This window comes from Trematomus bernacchii, unplaced genomic scaffold (genome assembly GCF_902827165.1).
Source record: "Trematomus bernacchii unplaced genomic scaffold, fTreBer1.1, whole genome shotgun sequence".
NCBI classification, from domain to species: Eukaryota; Metazoa; Chordata; class Actinopteri; order Perciformes; family Nototheniidae; genus Trematomus; species Trematomus bernacchii.
The window spans coordinates 59,651-80,479 of record NW_022987797.1 but is presented as its reverse complement, the minus strand read 5'-3'; the positions used below and the strand labels follow the sequence as shown (position 1 = coordinate 80,479).

Sequence of the window (20,829 nt, the reverse complement as noted above, 5' to 3'; positions counted from 1 at the left end):
ATGAACAACTTAGCTTTGTTTCCCAAAGCTCTTTAAGAAAGAAGATGCTTTTTATACAAAACAAATGAAACTGTTCAGCTATATCTTTTAATGCCTTAGGGAAATTCACTAGCGACTCAATGCTTAATTTGACGATGTTAATCACATATTAAATGTATGCGCTGACAGGATGTATACAGTCTGTTAGTGAAAACATCTGCACACTGCTATAAATATTCTTATGATGCAGGTTTTCTGAGTGTCTTCAATTCAGGCTTAAAATATTATTGTCTAAAATGTTCCTAAATAAGATTGTATAAGTCTATTGTCTATTATATTAACTAAAAACAAAACAAAAGGGTTCTTTAAAATGAAATGTTTTTTGTTGCTTACTATTGTATTGTATAGTGTACATGTTCACACATTTTTTCCTTCAATATTCTGCAAGTATGACCACAAAATACAAATAATTACTTTAAAGGTGGGGTAGGTAAGTTTGAGAAACCGGCTCGAGATACACTTTTTGTTATATTCCATGGAATGCTCTTAACATCCCGATAGCAATGAATATCTTAAGTGCTTTGACAAAAAATCCATAAAAAAATGTCATCTGTGGAAGCCGTCGTACTGTAAAAAGCACGACCAATCATCTGAGCCGGCCCGGCTAAAATAACTGGATGGCCTACCTGCCTGTCAGCCTTCCATCTGTGCACAAACTTATCTCGTGCCCTCATTGGTCATGTGCGCGTTCGTGTGTGTTGGAGGAGGGGCTCTGTAAGGAAGTGGCAGATTTTTTCCGGCTGTGTATTTTCAAATTCTAGCGCACTCGAGCTGGTTTCTCCAAAATTACCTACCCCACCTTTAAAGACTTGTGTTTTATTTAACTTGTTGAAACTTTTCTTTAAATCTTCCCACCAGGGTTCGAGTTATGTGGGAGCCAATGGGAGCTGAGCTCCCATAAGGAGGGGTCTGAGCTCCCACGGACGCAGTGAAATCATACATCTGTGGGGGTCGCTAATACATTACCAACAACCATTATTTTAATCACAAATAATGCATGTGTCAATGTAATGAGTATTATTGAAAAGAAAAACATGTTTTCCAAAAGAACAACGCATCTCTTGAATAACAATATGCCTGCGCTGCACCTCCAAGGTGCGCAATACTTTATTGCACAATCTATGCCTGTTAGCGTGCTGCGCGAGCCGAGATGATGTGTGTGTGCGCAGTTGAACCTTTTCATACAGGGCCGTGGTAAGTAGGGGTGCTGAGGGTGCTGCAGCACCCCCTGATGGAGGACAGGGAATCTGCACGTCCACAAGATTAAATGGAAATATAATACAAATATAATACAAAAAAAACGAATTTTCGGCCTTGATGTTCACATTCATAATTAAGTAAAGGTAACACCCTTTTCACCCCGGTTACATTTTCCATGTGCCCTGAGAGGCTCAGTGAGGTAAAGGACTCTGAGTGTTTAGATAGTTCACTTTAGTCTAAGTTATCTCAGTGGGTCTCAAACGGTTTGATCACAAGGCACACCTTTATAATTATTAGGATAAATAAAAACAGGTTTGAAATCATTCCAATGTATACTATAGGACAGTAAACCAACAATATCCTTTAAAACTGGAGAGATTAAAAAATATGGATAAATAAATAAATGTTAACTGGTAAAATAAGATATAAATGAACCAGCAAAAATCTTGCCTAGGGCAGCAAATGGGTCAGAACCGGCCCTGGTGTCATCCCCACAGCACCCCCCATTTGAAACATGTTCCCACGGCTATGTACAACAATACGCCCAAGCTGCCCCTCCTTAAAAAAAATGACAGCTAGTATCTACCTCATTGTTTTGTTTTTAGAAAAACAAAAACTTGGTGTGTCTTGTTCTAGCAGATGTTTCATGATTCAACATGTTTTTACACTTTCCCGTTTAGATGTGTTTGTTCTCATTGGGCCTTATGAAACAACATGTTTTATTCCAATGCTCAGTTGCTCTAGGTTGGATTTCCTACTAACGTAATAGACACTTTGGACATTTATTAATCCTAGTAGATTGTGAGTCATCACTAGGCAAGGCGAGGCAAGTTTATTTATAGAGCACCTTTCAACACAAAGCAATTCAAAGTGCTGTACACAAATATAAGACAATAAGATTGAACAACACTAACATGTGTAGTCAAATTTGTCTGAAAATGATTTAGAAATGTTGCTTCATTTGGATGGAAAATTTGCGAGGCGAAAATGTACCTCACTCTTAGTTTATGAAATCATCAACTCACTATAGAAAAAAATGAAAATTGGCATCACAGCACGAAAACCGGTTGCAACCATGTTGTCAAAGTAGCAGAAAAAGAGCCGATGTGATGTACTGCCCGCTTGTTTGTTTGAGAGCTTGAACAACAACTGACAAGTGAAGAAATGCATGGATGAAATGTTGATGTGTGGTTCAGTTGCCTCTATATGCATTGAATAAAAACTGATGATTATTTGCAATGCATTTATGTGTAGCAGTATTTTATTGGTGTTGCTGGTTAAGATAAGTATGATGTAACTATTTTATAGACTAATATGTAGCTTTATCAATAATGCCGTGCCACATTTTATAAGCTATTTGTTTTGAATGTAAAGTAGTGAAGTGGGAGTTTAAACTAACAGAGATTTCATAAGTAGAGCTACTTCCTTAGGCCCGGGCAGCCGAAAATATGTTTTGTGTGCACAATTTTGGGCCTTTGGGGACTCCGTAGAATCACCGCAGACAATTACATTTCAGGAAGTTACTTTGGAGGTTCCACATGAAACATAAAACAATAAAGGACATCATACATTATATTTACAAGATACATTTACATAGTTATAGACATTTACAAGTGCCCATAGTATCAACAAGCATTTCATTTAGCCTAGCTTTAAAAACATGCAGAGGAATGAGATTGCTCAGTTTCAATTCTTGCTGAAGATTGTTCCAAGCAAGCATAAAAGCTGTCTTACCTAAGACAGTCCTTGCTCTTGGCACATGTATACTATAGGACAGTAAACCAACAATATCCTTTAAAACTGGAGAGATTAAAAACTATGGATGAATAAATAAATGTTAACTGATAAAATAAGATATCATTGAACCAGCAAAAATCTTGCCTAGGGCAGCAAATTGGTCAGAACCGGCCCTGGTGTCATCCCCACAGCATTTGAAACATGTTCCCACGGCTATGTTTTCATATTTAAGTTTGTAGCAAGTGGAGGGCTGCTGGCAGGCCCGGACTGGCCATCGGGAGGGCCGGGAGGTTTCCCGATGGCCTAGCGATTTTTTTTTTTATTGTGTGTGTGTGTGTGTGTGTGTGTGCGTGTGCGTGCGTGCGTGCGTGCTAGTTTCAAAGACCCCCATAGAGCTCAGTTTATAACTCGAACCCTGCTTCCCACTCATAATTATTTTCCAAACATTTAAGAAAGAAAACTGGTACGGTAAATAACAAGTAAACATGGATTTAATCATTTGCATGTAAAATAAAAACATAAACATCAGTTGAAAAGTAATTTTTTACAGATGACATCACATGACAGTTCATTTAGCTGACGCTTTTATTCAAAGTGACTCTCAATAAGTAGAATCAAGCATGAGGATACACATTCATGTACAAAAGCTTAAAATAAGCAAACATTTTAAAGTACTACAACTTTCTTTAAATTGTATTGGTAAAGGTGCAGTCCAGACACGATAGATAGATAGGATGGAACTACTTCATTTTCCACCCGAGAGGGAAGTTGTCTTTATACCACTTAAAGAGTTATATCATGCTAATTTTCAGGTTCATATATATATTTAGTGACATGTCTCCATGCTTTAATGTTCAAAAAGCTCTTTATTTTTCTCATACTGCCTGTGCTGCAGCACCTCTTTTCACCCTCTGTCTGAAACCAGAGCCCAGTCTGCTGGAAAAAAACGTTCTCGAAGAGCAAGTCAGAATTTGTTCCCCTGAAACCAGCCAAGTATTAAAATACATTCTACAGAATTTCAAAGAGGGTTGGTAAAGAAAATGAAAATTAATTTCATGTTCAAGTAAGACCCTCTGTAACTGCCTATAATGTTTGAACCTATAATAATAAATCACATCAATCGTGTGCAAAACTTATTCTAGGTATTTTATGAATTTATTATTTAATACTTTTCCAACATCTTTTGGCACCACTATGAGCAACCATAAAAACTGCACTAATCTTACATTTTTAATCTGAATAAAGACGGTCGCTATTTTTTCAGCTTGTTCATGTTTGTTTTATTTTTCCTCTCAGTTTTTAAGGGAGTGGACCTCCACCCTAAGAACAACAACTTCCTCCACCACACCAGTGAGATCTCTGTGGATCAGCTGATCGTGAGGCGAGGTCAGCCCTTCAAACTGACCCTGAATGTGGCGCAGCCTTTTGGCCCTAAGCTGCACCAGCTGCACATCACTGCAAAGACAGGTTGGGCTTACTTTACATTATTTGTTTTAAATATGTCTGTGCTTAAAGGCCTAAAGCCAAAATGGCACTTTTATTTTGAAAACATGCCTCTTCCTGAGCTTCCAGTACGGATACAGTTACTCTATATGGGCACTTTATTTTGAAGAAACATGACCCATCCTGAGCTTCTTTAATGATACAGTAACTCCATGGGTCCAGTATTTAGAAGGGGTGTGGGGTTGGGGGGATTGAGACAAAATGAGACTCTCTGATCGCTATAATACGGGAGGTTATTCCATAACTAGAGAATGCAATTCCTGAAGAAATTGCTCATGGGAATGCTTTATGCTGAAAAGCTGATGCTAAACTGCTATGCTGAAATGTAATGTGTAAGAAGAAAGTGAAGAATTTAGATTGAAATGATACATGAACACTGGGGGCTTGAATGTGTGATGAGAGAAGAAAAGAAAGTAAAAAGGCTTGGAAAAGCAGCAGAATATTTGAACTGCAAACTTTTGAACTAACTAACGGCATTTGATGACATCCAAAATAATACGCTTAGATGCGTTGATGGCTGCATCGTTACCAAACCTGTGAAGTTTTGTGCCGTTTGGAGCATTTTCACTGAAGTTATGAGAAGGGATGCGTACATTACGTAACATCAGATTTGATGTAGAGCTGTGTTAACCATTATCTGAAGTCTGCTGCTCTGAGCATGTCAGTTGGAGTTATGACATCATCGTGTTCCATGACACAGGTGTTTATATTTGAGCTAACGACGTGTCCAGAGATCAAATCAAATCAAATCAAATCAAATCAAATCAAGTTTTATTTATATAGCACATTTTTAAACGATTTTTGGTCGAGCCAAAGTGCTGTACATATAATAAAAATACCCTACAGTAAAGACACTTTACAGCAAATACAACAGCACAGTTTGTTCAGAATATCAGTATGAGAAAAACGACACCCTCTGTCCTTAGACTCTCACATCGTACAAGGAAAAGCTTCCGGAGAAAAACCCACATTTCAAAGGGAAAAATGGGAGAAACCTCGGATCAAAGGTTTCCATGGTGATATAATAATAATAAAGAATTTTGTGCGTAGCATAACAGATAGTTGGAATGCTGTATCAGCATTCCCACTAAATAACCTACAGTACAGTGAACATACTAGAACCAAAACCAGGGATCGACATTAAATATTTAGAAGTTCACATATTTTCTTGTCAAAGACTTGTATTTACATAACATAGAGTGGGAAGCTTCCCCATTATGTAGGAATTATATAAATAATTCAAATAAATGTGGCAAAGGCTCAAATGTGTTGAACAACACATTTGTAACAGGTTTGTTAATTGACCAAAAAATATGAACAGTTGGAAGATTGAAAATGGGATTATTATTAGGATTATTTGTAGGTCATTGAAAAGTAGAATCATTTAGAAAGATGTGAACATTGAAGTTTCTATTTTAGAAAAGCTGACACTGTAGTGCATCGCTGGTTTTAAAAGTGATGTATAAGAGTCATGTTTAAAGATGTGCAATACTTAAAATGTTTATAAAGATCCTCTGAGTGTGTGTCATTAGTTAGCTGATAAAATGTTAGGGATAAATACCTTGACATATTGACTACAAGAGCTTGAATCAAACAAGCAACCTTGTATTTGAAAGATTAACTGACATAGCAACAGTCGCACGTGGTATATAAGTGGTTTGGCTGAGTACTTTAAAGGGTTCATGAATAGAGGGGACTTGAATGTGAAATAAGAACAAGAAAATAAAAGTCTAAATGCATGAAAAAGCAGCAGAATATTTGAACTGAAAACTTTAGAACTAAAAGAATACGTCACCAATAATGTCTAAAATATGTGGAACATGTTGAAGTCAGTATGAAGTCTCCATCAGACGGAAAATAATAGGCTGAGACAGTCTGTTAAACTCCAGTGACCACGTCATTTGTCTGCTGCTCTAATTATGTCAATTGGAGTTATGACATCATCGTGTTCCATGACACAGGTGTTTATATTTGAGCTAACGACGTGCCCAGGGATCAAAGGTTTCCATGGTGATTAGTGAGAGGAATGCATTTTCATTGTTCTGAATGAGATATAAACCTGTTACATGTGAACGTTTTGTTGAAGAACCGTAACAGATATCGGTGAAATTTTAAAACGTGAAGCATGTCAAGGAACTTGAGCATCTGAAGTGTACTTTTTGTGTACTTTCGGGTTAATAATGTGGCCTTTTTGGCAGATTAACAAAAGGTGTGCGGCTGCTGTGGTGGGGAAAGATGAGGCTGAACTTACAATGGGGTTTAATGGAGACATGTTGAAAGTTTTTGTCACTTCATGCCCTCAAGAGGCATTTTGTTTAATTATTTTGCTTAATTTTTTTTTAATCTTTCAAGCTACGAGATGTTTTCCTACGTTTGTCATGAAAAATTATGTCTCAGGAATGAAGGGTTTGGGAATTATGGCAGGTTTAAAAGAAAATATGAAGGCAAAATTAAATCTGTCCTCCACTCTAGCTGTGACATCACGCACTCTAAAATCTGAAGAAGGCCTCTTTACCAAGGTCTGAACAATGTTTAATATCTCTAAAAGTACGAATCAGATTTAAAAGTTGTGTTACACGAATAATGTCAGAAAGATGTGTGACATTTTAAAGTTGGAATGGTTTCTGAGTGAAAGTATGAAGGAGCAGTTAGCAGTTGAAGAAGGAGCAGTTAGCAGTTGAAGTTGCATGAAGATTGTTGAAGTCTGAAGAGTTCTCCATTGACTTCCATGTAAAAAATGGGATGTATTATGGGATGTATCTCTGGAATTATGAAAGTTATGAATGATAAAAGTAATAGCCATAGATTCCCGACCGAGCTGAACGTTTTGATGTTTGAACAGAGTTTCTGCGATGTTCAATGTGGGAGAAGAAGCAGCGCAAAATAACCCGGCGGAATAATAAAGAATTTTGTGTGTAGCATAACAGATAGTGGGAATGCTGTGTCAGCATTCCCACTAAATAAGGGGTGTGATAAGAAAAGGTACTTTGGCCTAACTGTGTGTTTTTGTGTTTGGGTGTGACTGCACTAATGAGCTAATGTCAATCAGTTGTGTCTGTCTGGCAAGATCTACGGTTTATGGTGACACTGACTGTTGCTGGGGCAAGTCCAATAGATAATGCATTGAGATAAATCTATGAAAATGTGCTCCTCCTTAGTGTGATTTTAGTGTGTGTAGTGTCAAAGATGGCTTTCTGGGCTTCAGAAAAGTCTCGCTAAATTTATAATGTTTTTTTTTAGACAGGTGTACAGAGTTTTAGGGAACTTTTCGGCCAGATGTTTTTAATCCAGTTGATATCATGAAGACATCGATGTGATGCCCACACATTTGCCTACTTTTGAAATCTGAAATGATGCATGGAATTGTAAGATTCTACTTTGTTCAGAAGATTTGGATTCTCCTCTGCACTGTAGCTGATGACACCCCGTCTACTTATTAACAAACAGCGCAAGACCTTCTTTATAAGAATGCCGAATCATATGGCCACAAAATTGGGTATTTTTCATAGCATGTGCACCATTACGTTAACTTCATTGGCTCCTCTCTGCAGGAGAAATTCCAACGGAGAAACAGGGGACGCTTTCACTCTTCGGCGTCTCAGATGTGGTGACCCGCTCCCGTTCAGCGATAGCAGTATGGAAGGCGGATCTGCACAAGGACTCCTCCCTGCAAACTCTGGTCCTCAACCTCACCCCCCCGGCTGTCACCCCTGTGGGGGAGTGGATCCTGACTGTGAAACTCAGGGGTGAGGAGATGCTGCTGGGGAAGCTGGTGGTGCTCTACAACCCCTGGTGTCCCGGTAGGTGCTTCATCTGTCTGGTCAATGGGAAGATACTTTCAAATCTTTAAAAGATACCAGTTTTTAAAAGTAACCAAGTAGGCCTATAGTCACACTATAGTTAGTACAATAATACAATACAAACTGAAAATAATTTAATTGATTTAAAAATGATGGTATTGCTTCGGCATTAAAAAATAGTCTGCTCCACTGCGTAACAACTGCTGAAAGGCGGCAACAGCAACCACCTAAAATGACAGCAGCACTGAACAAGGTTTTCTGTGACTGTCCAAGTCTGTTCACAGTTTCTTTTCCACTAACCTAGCTCAGTCCTTAAACACCGCCAGAGCCCATACCGTGTTCCTGTTTACTTCCTGTCTTCCTTCTTCTGCTGTTCACGTTAGTGTTTACTTCCTGTCTATCTTCTTCTGGGTTGCGGTCGAATAGTCCATTTAGCTTAGGAACCTTCCTAACGGAGTGAAATGACCCGGAAGTCCCTCAGTGGCAGCCATGATAAGTGCCGTTCGAATTCTCTAAATGAAAGGAAAGGAGGTTTCAAACTTCCTTTATAACCTCCTTTAGCTTAGGAACCACTGGACCTCCCTAACCTAAAGGAGAGGAGAAAATGCTGCCCCACAATGCCTTGCGGCCGCGGCATTTGCCTTGCCGTCACACAACAGTCGGCCGTTCACGGAAACAACCGATTATGAACGAGAAATGATATCATGAAAGTTACGGTGCTTATTAAGCATTTTAAAACGTATGTGGTAAGTTGCCAAAGTGCTTTGTTTTGAACGTTCATCAGTATTATAATCAAAAAGAGAAATATGAACGTTAGTTTTTACTGAAATGATCAAATAAAGTCAACATTTCACAGTCTTTACTGAGCTGTGTGGGGTTTGTTCAACTTTTAAAAGATGTTTGAATGGTGATATACACAGTGATAGATGTTAAGGACTAACGTTTATAATAAATACATTTATATTGATTTTAAGATCTTTTCATACAATCATACGTATTGGGATCATTTGTATTAATGTGGACCGGAGGGAGAGGGTGACGAGCATAAGTTTCACTTTCCTTTTTTATTTCAATTCCAACTTTGGTCATGAAGAATATGTTTCTCTGTTGTCCCCGTTCATAAAGCATAAAACAACAGCATCAGAGCACGGTGCAGAGTCTCTAGATGAGTTTACAGTAGTCCCTCGTTCTTATTAAACATCCATGTTGTAGTCCGCTAAAGTAGTATGCTAAAGTACCGCAGTCTCTTCTCCTAAATCCTTTTGAATTCTCCTATCCACTATCCCTTAACCCCGTGACGTTTCACTCCGAGGTCAAGGAATAGACGATAGGGTTAGAATTTAGGAGCTGATTTTTGGACTATTCGACCGCAACCCTGCTGTTCCCTTTAGTGTTTACTTCCCTTCCGTCTTCTTCTGCTGTTTCCGTTAGTATTTACTTCCTGTCTATCTTCTTCTGCTGTTCCCTTTAGTGTTTACTTCCTGCTTGTCTTCTTCTGCTGTTCCCGTTAGTATTTACTTCCTGTCTATCTTCTATATATTTTTCTGACGTTCAAAGCTCTGTCTTTTCTTTTCTCCCTTGATCCTCCTTAGCAACGGTCATTATTTTGCTTAGCAGCTGTGTGCTATCGAGTATTAACAACCTGTGAAATGTCCAAATGACCAATCAGAATAGAGTAAACAACTAACTTGTGTAATAATACAGTATACAGTAGGCCTATTTAAAAAACAAATAGTTGAACAATTATTAACAAGCAGCAACATAAAAGTAATTATCAGATATTGCGTATTTATTTATTATTTAGTATTTTTACACTGTGTTACTCAATAGTTCAAATACACTGCAACAGTGTAGAGAATATCTACCCTATGGCAAAATAATTAAAGTTATTTTAGAGTGAAAAGGAGTTTAAACAGTCTGGTTAAAAAAAATTATATCTATCAATATATATAAATATAAATAAATAATACTATATATAATATACTATATATATATATATAGTATATTATATATAGTATATTTTTATTTTATTTTATAAATTATTACAAATTAACATTTAAATTAACTAAACTAAAGTCACTCAAAACATTTTTATTTTAAACTTAAATAAAAAGGGGGTTGGGGTTGGTCGATGGAATAGTCAAACAAAACATTATTTATTTATTTATCTTTGGTGACAAAAATTGTTTGTTGTAAAAGGAAGAAAATAATACTTATCTTAATAATCACTATGCAAGAAAGAATGTACCACATGTAGGCTAATGTGGAATGTAGTTAAATGCTGCTTTACAAATTGTTTCTCAAGTAAAAGTACATCAGAAGGACTTAAGATAATAAAAGGGGAAAAAAGGGTTTTTACAGTTACATCTGTCCTCTTTTGCCATAAAGTAAGATTGCTAAAGTAAGATTTTGAATACAGGACATTTTATCATATAATTTGAATACTTGTAAACCCATACCATCAAATACAAATAAAAAGTCTGTGTGTCTGTCTGTGTGTCTGTGTGTCTGTGTGTCTGTGTGTCTGTCTGTCTCTCTGTGTGTCTGTGTGTCTGTGTGTCTGTCTGTCTGTCTGTCTGTCTGTCTGTCTGTCTGTCTCTCTGTCTGTCTGTCTGTCTGTAGATGACTGGGTGTATCTGAAGGATGAGAATGAGATAAAGGAGTATGTGATGAATGAACAAGGAGTCATCTACAGAGGCAGTCAAAGACATATCTCCCCTGGAGCCTGGGACTTTGGACAGGTACACACACACACACACACACACACACACACACACACACACACACACACACACACACAGTGTTTTGAAACATTTTTTTATATACTTTTTAGAATTCAAGTACCCAATACTCTTTTTTTAGTATCACAGATGTAAGTTTTAAATTGTAAATCTGACATTTTAGTGGGTGAACTTTAAGTTTGAATTTTAATTATCTACTATAAAGCAAACTGCAAATGATGTATATTTTAAAGTTTAAATAATTCAAATATATTATATATTTCAATTCAAAATTCTCTCCCTTCTTCCAGTTTGAGGACAACATGGTGGAAATTAGTTTATTGATTTTGGACCTTAACCTCAAACACGAGAAAGACCCTGCTGACGATGTTTCCGCTCGCTGTAACCCCATCTACGTCAGCCGCGTGGTCAGCGCCATGGTATGATATATATTTGTATTTCTTACGCACTGCTTCCTAAACCTTTTTATAGCAGCTAAGCCTTTGTTGGCTGACAGTTCAGACTGTTGTGTACCAAAAATCCAGAAATGATGCGAGACATTGATACCACTTAATGCAGAAAGTAAAAACGTTCTATCGCTAAAAAGAGTGTGCTTATTTTCTTTCAGATAAACTCTCAAGATGACCGGGGGGTCCTGCAGGGGAACTGGGGCACTTCATATATTGGGGGGTATTCCCCCTCTCACTGGAGTGGCAGTTACCCCATCCTGCGTCGCTGGTACAACATCGGTGCACACCCCGTCAAATATGGCCAGTGTTGGGTGTTTGCTGGGGTGATGTGCTCAGGTAACAGTTTTAATATTACATTTGAATTATTGAAATGCTCATAAGACAAGTCAACAAGATAGTTTGAATGGAATGGAAGAAGTACTTATATCCTAAGTTAAATAAGGAATACTACATTTGAAAACTAGCAAATAAGTTATAAGGCATAAAAAAAAAAAAACAGTGCCAAAAGTAAAAGTATTGGTAATGCCAATAAAAGTATGTCCTGCCCGTCCAGTGTAGCAATACAATGCTGCATTCATCTGGAGTCACATGATCTGAAAGCTATGGAAAATAATTTCGAATTTTCAAATAAGAAAATAATGTATTTCAGCTTTCATAGAAATTAGGAAAAAAAACACTAATATCCTAAAAAGGTAAAATAATCTATATGTTTATGTTTAATATTGGGGTGAACTTTCCCTTTGAATTAAACTCCCATGCAGATTAGTGTACATTTGAATCTGAGTTTGAAGCCATTTCTCTAAATATAGTTTGTCAACAAATTTCCCATAACGGTTTTAGGTTAGTTTAAAGCAATAATATTAAGTTGAACCTACTATTTTTTATTTAAACTCGACATTATTGCTTTCAACTAACCAAATACAGTTATCTGAAATCTGTTGACATAATACATTTAATTAAAGTCAACGTTTCAGGGTTTTTTCAGTGCAATAGGGTAACATCTAGTGTTAAATCAAGTCTTTGTTTTTGGTTGCAGTGATGCGCCTGCTGGGCATCCCCTGTCGTGTGGTCACCAACTTCTCGTCAGCCCACGACAACAACGCCAATCTGATCATCGACGAGTACCACGCCGACTACGGAGTCGCACCCAAAGCATCCCATGACAGCATTTGGTGAGAGGATACAAAAACATTTACTTAACATCAACACACTGCACGACACGTTGAAGAAAACGTATCCAGAGTGAACAACAAGGTCCTATGAAAAGTGTATGGCCCCAATAACGTCAAAGCAGCAATCCATGTGTACGTTCCAGGGTTGATGAACGCATTAGTATATGCTTTTTTTTTTTACCTTTTCTTGATATATGATTTTCGTCAACATAAAGTTGATAACTTACACCTCCACCCTTCAAAGACTGTAATTACAATATTTATAAATACAAATGCATTCTTTTTCTTTCTTCTTTTCTTTAGCATCTATGATCATTTTTTGCATCAATTTACGAACACCCAGTTATATTTAAACTTGTGTAGTTTGTATTATAACATTTTATGGTCTGTAACATTTGTAAATATGTACATTGACATTTAATTTAATTTAATCTCAGTGCTTTACCATGCAGTGCCTTGTCATTGCTGCTACCTCTGCTTTTATCACTGCTTTTATTTATTTGTGTCTAACTCTAGTAAGCGATCCAAACAAAATGTCCTCATACCAAAGTATGATGACAATAAAGAGATTATGATTCTTATTGTATTTCACTATCGCCTAGCCCTAATATAACTGTTACTTAATGTCTTAGGAACTACCACGTGTGGGTGGAGGCGTGGATGAGGCGCCCTGATCTTTCAGAGGACGGAGCATTTGACGGTTGGCAGGTTGTGGATCCAACACCACAGGAGAAGAGCGATGGTACGGATGTTACACTTTATAAACTACAGTTCATGCTGATTACTTTCTTAGTTACAAAATAATACAGCATTCATCCTTTGGAGTCTATAGTTTTGCTCAGAAGAACTTCCATATTTATTGTGCTCTAGATGAAAGTTTGACTAAAATCATAAAATGATGATTGATCATTTATATTCCCAACAAATCCCTTGTAATTATGGCTAGTCGTTATTTTAATATTTCGCTGTTGAAATATGCAATAGACAGGTAGAAAGACAATCACTATAAAAAATATTATTTTATTATAATGCATGAAAAACAACATTACAGACCAAGTAATAAACTGCACAGGTAACTGCTCATGTATCATGAGAGAAGGTTATTTCATTAATAATAATCCAAACTTTAAAATAAAGTATCCTTTAGTTTCCTTCAAACAAATAAATAAATGTCTGAGATAAGGGCCAATTTTCTTACACTCCTTAAAATCTAGAAGGCCTCGCGACCCTAACCCTACTCTATTACTATTTATATTTTACATGTTACACTTGATTCTATGTTTGCACGGTTTATTGCATGTTTTCCTTATTTTAATAGGTTCCAAAAGAGGAGGATCTTTTTATATATTATTAATCCCCCGTTTCTTATTTAAACATTGTTTATATTATTTTATTCATATTTGAGTTATTACTTTTTATTTTTATTTATTTGAAATGGATGTTGGAGCCTCCCGCAGAGAAACACCCTGGAACAATCCCTTTAATAAAGTATTTCTAAACATCATCCAAGGCGTGTCCCATGTCTCACCTGCACCACCTAGACCTCGGCCTGGGTTTTAAACACTTTTAGGCCCCGGCTCCACGAGGACAAATACGGCAAAACGCATCGGAGTAACGCAAATGCAACCGCAAAAAACCTTCCGTCCCCACGCAATATACACCGGATTGTGTCAAGCTCCACGAGACGGCTCCGTTTGCATCCAAACGCTGGAAAAGCTGCAGTACATATGCCGAACCTGTACGTGGCGCTGTAACTTCCTCCACAAAAGCAGCAACTTCCTCCACAAAAGCAGCGAAGAAGAATGGTTGTCATGGCTGCACTTCTGTGTATTCTCCGCGGTGGGGGCCGACAGAACCGGGCAGAGTTTTTCGCCGGTCAGCGTGTGTTAAAGTTTAAATCTTCCGGACAAAATGATAAAAGTGCCGGTCAAAGGTCTTCATTGTTATTTATTGAGCTTTAAAACAAATGAATAACGACGATGTAATGATATATAATCATCAAATACACTGAGCCTGTCTCTTTTTCCTCTCTTCTGACAGCGTCAGTGTCTGTCTCATGCAGCAGCTGATCCTGTAATGAGTGACCCGACAGTAAAAATGAACATATTTATAACTAGTTTAGGTAGTTTGAGAGGTAATTAAAATAGCTAAGGGTGATGATCTGACTTGAAGTGTGTGTTTTGCTCCCGCTGCATCACAGCGGCAGGAGCTGCGTGTCTCCGTCCTGTCAGATTAGACTTCACTCGCGTTTATGTCCATATCGAGATAAAGATAAATAATCTGAATTCAAGGAGGAGCTCCTGTAGATGTTGCACAAAGAACTGTAGCATGGTCAGTAGCGACTGGAGCACGATAGCAACCCTGCGGGGGAGAGGCGGGGCTATGAAAACGAATGACCGTATAGGCGACTCCACGGCCCCGTTGGACCCCCCAGAGCGCTCCGTTCCCAGATCTATCCACCTTTGGACCCGTTGTCGTTTGCGGGGTCTGTTTTCTACGTTTCCCTTACGGCGTCGTCGAGCTTAGAGGGCTATACGCATGAGAAATATGCGGATTCAACCCGTTTTCGTCCTCGTGGAGCCGGGGCCTTAGGGACACTTGGTTGACTTTACTTTAAAATATTTTCCTTCCCCGTGTGCCTACTAACCCGTGTGCATTTTATACTTTACATTTGACATATTTTATATATTTTATACTTTATATATTATATTTTATAGTTCTATATATTATATTTGATATATTGTATATGTTATGTTATCTTGTATTATTTGGGTTGATGTGATTTTTTTACCAGCCCTTTTTTTTAACACTAGAACCGCCAGAGGTCGCTGTATACCTAAAACCGCCAACGGGTCACATTTACCCGCTATTGATTTTCAAGGTACAATGTTCTTTTATTTATCATACAGAACAGTGAGTTTTGATCGCACAGGGATGAAACGTATACCAATAGAATCTGTGGACTCTCAGCTTTTCATATGATATCGTTTGTGCAGATACCATGAAGTATAAAATATCACTACCAGTGCTGATTTAAACGCTTGGTGTTAGACTTGTGTTTTGTTTAGGTACAAATCTCTCTGCTCTCTCTCCATAACTATCTATCGATCTATCTATCTGTCTATCTCTCTATCTCTCTCTCTATATCTCTCTCTATCTATCTATCAATCTATCTATCTATCTCTCTCTCAATCTATCTCTCTATCTATAAGGAACCGCAGTAGACAAAAGACGTTGCTATAGCAACACGTTATGTTTACGCTGCATTTTCTATGAGGTAAATATTACCCGCTGGCGGATATAGGTATAAATGGCATTTTTTTGGGCGATTTTTTCAATCTGACTTCATATTGACCATTAACAACAGAGGGTGCTACATAACACACTTTCAGGAAAAGTCAAGGACTGGGAAACTTGAATATTTTATTGAAAAAAAGTTACATACAATCAAAAAACAGCTGCGGGTAAAATTGACCCGTTGGCGGTTCTAGTGTTGCACTGATTTTACAAAGCACTTTTATGTATTTATTTATCATTTACCATTTAATACTAATCTTACCTGCATGCCGATTTTAAACAAAGTCAACCTCGGTCCTTTTAGCCAGATGTGTTTAGCTTACTTACCAGGTCTTTTACCAGATGTTGTGGGACGCAGCCTCGGACACACCACCGGGGGATGAGGTTTTAACCCCGCCGCACACTCTGTGCTTCAGCCGCTGCTCTCTTTTATCCCTTTATTTGCATTTTCTTTATTTTATTTCATTTCATTTTTTAACACAGACCAAACATGGCTTTTATAAACTTGTATTGGTTTTATTACAGGTTTTTTAAAAAAAAGTTTTTTAACAACTTTATTTTTCAGTTTTTCACAAATACAGTATGTCCAATATTTATGACAAAAAGTTGCAAACCCCCCAAATCCCACCCCCCTCCCCCTCCAGGTGGTATCCCCCAGTGAATAGACAAACATACGACAAAAATAAATGAATTGTCATAGAAATCAAATATAAAAAATATATAAATACAGGTAAAATAAATGAAAAAAAAAAAAATAGAAATAGACCAAAATAAACACATACAACAAAAATAATGACGATAGACAGTATACGAGTAAATAATCAGATATAAAACATCACACACATAACCCAAACAAACATTTTAGTTTATGCTATTCTTATTGCCAGTCTTCTAAACCCTTAGTGTGACAAGGTACGTAACAACTTCAAGCCCACAACTAAGGACCCCAGAGTGTCCAGGTCAATAGTCAAAGAAAAATGCACAGTGAATCAGGTGAGGGAAAGGCCTCTAACATGGGTAATAAATAGCGACCAAGTTTTGTTGTATTTGTTAACTAAACCGCGCACTGCAATTTTTCCAAGTCTAACCCAAGCATCACTTCCCTGATCCAATGAATATAGGAAGGGGGATTTTTTCCTTTCCAATTTAGCAGTATGAGACGGCGGGCATGCAACGACGCATAGGCAACCGCATTTTTGTGGAGGGAGGAGAACCCTAGTCCAGTGTCAACAGTTCCAAAAATAGCTGTTTGAGGGTTAGGAGATAGTATCGTGCCAGATATTGCAGAAAGTGACCGAAACACAGAAGCCCAGAAACTGCTTAATGACGGACATGACCTGAACATATGCCCCAGGGAGACAGGGGAATAATGACACCTGGGACAGGTTGGAGCGACACTGGGAAAGATCTTAGCTAGTCTGTCGTTGGAGTAATGTAGTCGGTGTACTACCTTAAATTGGATTAATCCATGTCTAATACAGAAAGAAGAGGTGTGTATACGTGAAACAATGCTTTCCCAGGCTTCCTCTGAAATAGAATCACCAATATCTCCTTCCCATGCTTTTTTAATTTTGTCCCATGTGGGAGGGCAGTTATTCAGAATCAATGTATATATTTTGGACACAGCCCCTTTATTAAATGGATTCACATTAAGAACCGAGTGAGCTAGATCTTTAGAGGGTGGACACGGATATCCTGGAAAATGTTTTGACGCAAAAGACCGAGCCTGGAGATATCTAAAAAAGTGAGATTTTGGTATGTTGTGATCCCTACACAAGTGTGTAAAGGATGCAAAACTGTCGTCACTAAAAAGATCTTGAAAAAAGACCAAGCCACTTCTATGCCAAACAGCAAATGCCATGTCCAAACGGGATGGTGTAAAAAGGTGATTGGACATTATTGGCGAGAAACTGCATATGCTTTTCAGATTCATATGTTTCCTAAATTGACCACAGATCTTAATTGAGTTTTGGACCACTAAGTTTGAGTTAAACTCACTTACTTTAACATTCAATGGAAGGGGGGCAGTTAAAAATGAGATTGGGGAAATTGGGAGTGTGGACTCCAACTCCATTGTAGCCCATATTGGGCCCTCCTTGTCTGCAAATGTGGTAATCCAGTATGTGAGTTTAGCAATGTTAGCTGCCCAGTAATAAAATAGGAAATTAGGTAGACCCAAACCACCTTCAGATTTGACCCTCTCCAGATTTGCCTTCTTTGTGCGTGCAGGCTTCTTATTCTATATAAACGCAGAGATAAGGCTGTCTAGTTGGGCAAAAAAGGATTTTGGGATGAAAATCGGAATCATCTGAAACAGGATTAGGATGTTTTGCCCGCCACGGGTCAGATAGGCCACAGGAGCGCAGGAAGGAGTTTATCGCAGATGTTGACAGGGTACTATTAGGTCTAGGGTTGGATCTGTCAAGGTGGGCATGGTGAACATGGTGGGCAGTTAAAATCACCACCCAATACCAATGTATAGGTATTGAGGTCAGGGAGAGCTGAAAAGAAGTTTATGAAAAACTGTGAGTCATCCCAATTCGGTCCATAGATGTTAGCCAATATTAAAGGAGTATTAAACAACCTGCCAACTGCAACAATATATCTACCGTTGGGATCAGATATTATTTCAGAGAGTTCAAAAGGTATCCCCTTTCTAATTAAAATTGCTGTGCCCCTGGTTTTGTAATCAAAACGTGAATGATACACTTGTCCAATCCAACTGCATCTTAGTCTCTTTTGGGAGTTAATATTCAGATGTGTTTCCTGCAGAAACATCACATCCGGCTTCAATGATTTTAAATGGGCAAATATTTTTCTCTGTTTCACCATGTTATTTAGGCCTTTGACATTCCAGCTGATGAAAGAGAATGCACCTTGTTGTTTGTCTACAGCATCAGGAGCCATAACTCTGCCACTGGATACATGGTCTGGACTTGAAAGCTGGCAAAATCTGAACACATATGTGCAATCTTGGGTTAAGGCATGAAACAATAGAAAAACAAAAAAATACCATAAAACCGACAAAAGCTAAAAAGGTAACAAATAAACTCTTACCATCCTGGATCCCTGGGCTGGTCTTCTTAAAACCTGAGACTGCCCTACAAACACTCATCCTACTCTTAGGCATATAACACGTCAAGACTAGCCTAAACTCTCAACTGAACTGTGCAAGGGCAGAACAATATGAATTTAAATTAAACATGGCCCCTCTCATAGCACCGACATTGCTGCACTTATGTGGTCATAACTTAAAACAGCCTTAAATACCTACAGTTGGGAGATACAAACAGCTATAACTTAAGAAAATCTGCATTGTTGTCATTTCCCTGACTCATCATTGTCCATAGTCCACACATAAAGCGCAACCAACTGTAGTGTAATTAACAGTCAAACATTTAGTCACTGTGACACAGGCTGTGACATTATCCTGCAGCTCCAACAGTACCTGTCATGGCCCCAATATTGATTATCACTCTCCCTCCGGGTCCCGCGGGTGCAAATCCGTCTCAATGTAGTGCTTTGCCTTGGTTGGGTCTTCAAATGACTTTTGCTCACCAGCTGAGGTTGTGATTTTAAGTGTGGCTGGATACACAAGACCATACTTCACACCAGGGCATCTGCGCAGCAGCCCCCGGACCTCAGTAAAGGCCGCCCTCCTTTTCCTCACAGAGAGCGTGTAGTCCGGGTAGATGTAGAAACGCTTTCCGTTGTGGAAGATGGGCCCCGCTCCCATGGCTTTCCGTATAATATCAGCTTTCTCCTGAAAGTAGTGGAATTTAATGATGATCGGCCTCGGGGCATCCCCATCAGCTGGTTTCGGCTGTAAGCCCCGATGTGCACGGTCAAGCGTCGGTGTGTAGTCCAGTCTCAGAGCATCCTGCAGTAGTTGAGCTATGGCTTTCTCTGGTCGAATATTCCCAGCCCCTTCCGCCACACCGATTAGTCGACAATTATCTCTCCGTTGTCGAGACTCTAGATCTTCGGTTTTGTCCACCAACCTGTTTACTTGTGAGGACAGCGTAGTAACTTTAGCCTCGAGTTCCACTACCCGGTTAGCATAGCAATTAGCCCCCTCCTCAAGGTCTTCAATGCGCGTTACGAAAGTTGCGTTCTCCTTCTTAACATCTTCAACAACCTTAGCAAACTCTGTGCGCACATTGCAGATTTCTGATCTTAAGTCCCTCGACAAGTTGTCTATTTTGGTGTGCAATTCACCTACAGCCGCCGTCACCGTTGAGTCGATCTTAGTTAGCACACACTGCTCAGTCTGCTTTAGGGCGATCATGATTGTCTGTGTATCCGACAGCGGCTCCGCCGACCCGGCCGTGACTTTCTCAGGCGAGTCCGTGGCGTTTGGGCCTGGCTTCGATCTTTGGCTCTTCGGCATTTTTTGAGAGTGTTATGTACAACCAAATCAAAACACGGTCACTTTTAGATAGCTGAACACTTTAGAGATACATTTACCCCACGGGAGCGAGAAAAGAGGCGAAAATAACTTTTTAAATGTTCTTTCCAAGCAGAGCTCAGAAAACTGCATCCTCACATGTCGCTGCTCCTACGTCACCCCCTATTACAGGTTTTTAAACAAAAATACTTACCCGAGAGCCTGTGCACCGTGCTCCCCAAAACCCTAACCCTATCTAGCCCTGTAGATCCAATTAACCTCATTACAATTATGACTTTTTCAGATTTAAGTTAAACTGAAAAAACTGAAACGTTGAATTGAATCATTAATGTATTATGTCAACAGATTTCACCTAACTTTATTAAGTTAGTTGAAAGCCATAATATTAAGTTTAAATATACTATATTAGGTTCAACTTAATATTATTGCTTTCAACGAACCTAATACAGTTATGTGAACGTTGATGACATATTACGCATAATC

General features: G+C 38.5%; 1 protein-coding gene across 1 annotated transcript in view; it reads left to right on the top strand.

Annotated features, from left to right (window-relative positions):
• The window catches only part of LOC117497908 (protein-glutamine gamma-glutamyltransferase 5-like), a 42,652-nt gene that overhangs the window by 270 nt on the left and 21,553 nt on the right, over window positions 1-20,829 (top strand). The window contains exons 2-8 of the mRNA XM_034149942.1: window positions 4,273-4,443; window positions 8,031-8,279; window positions 10,902-11,020; window positions 11,311-11,439; window positions 11,628-11,805; window positions 12,506-12,641; window positions 13,274-13,383. Of these exons, the coding sequence (XP_034005833.1) occupies window positions 4,273-4,443; window positions 8,031-8,279; window positions 10,902-11,020; window positions 11,311-11,439; window positions 11,628-11,805; window positions 12,506-12,641; window positions 13,274-13,383 (1,092 nt within the window). The remainder of the gene's footprint in view (window positions 1-4,272; window positions 4,444-8,030; window positions 8,280-10,901; window positions 11,021-11,310; window positions 11,440-11,627; window positions 11,806-12,505; window positions 12,642-13,273; window positions 13,384-20,829) is intronic.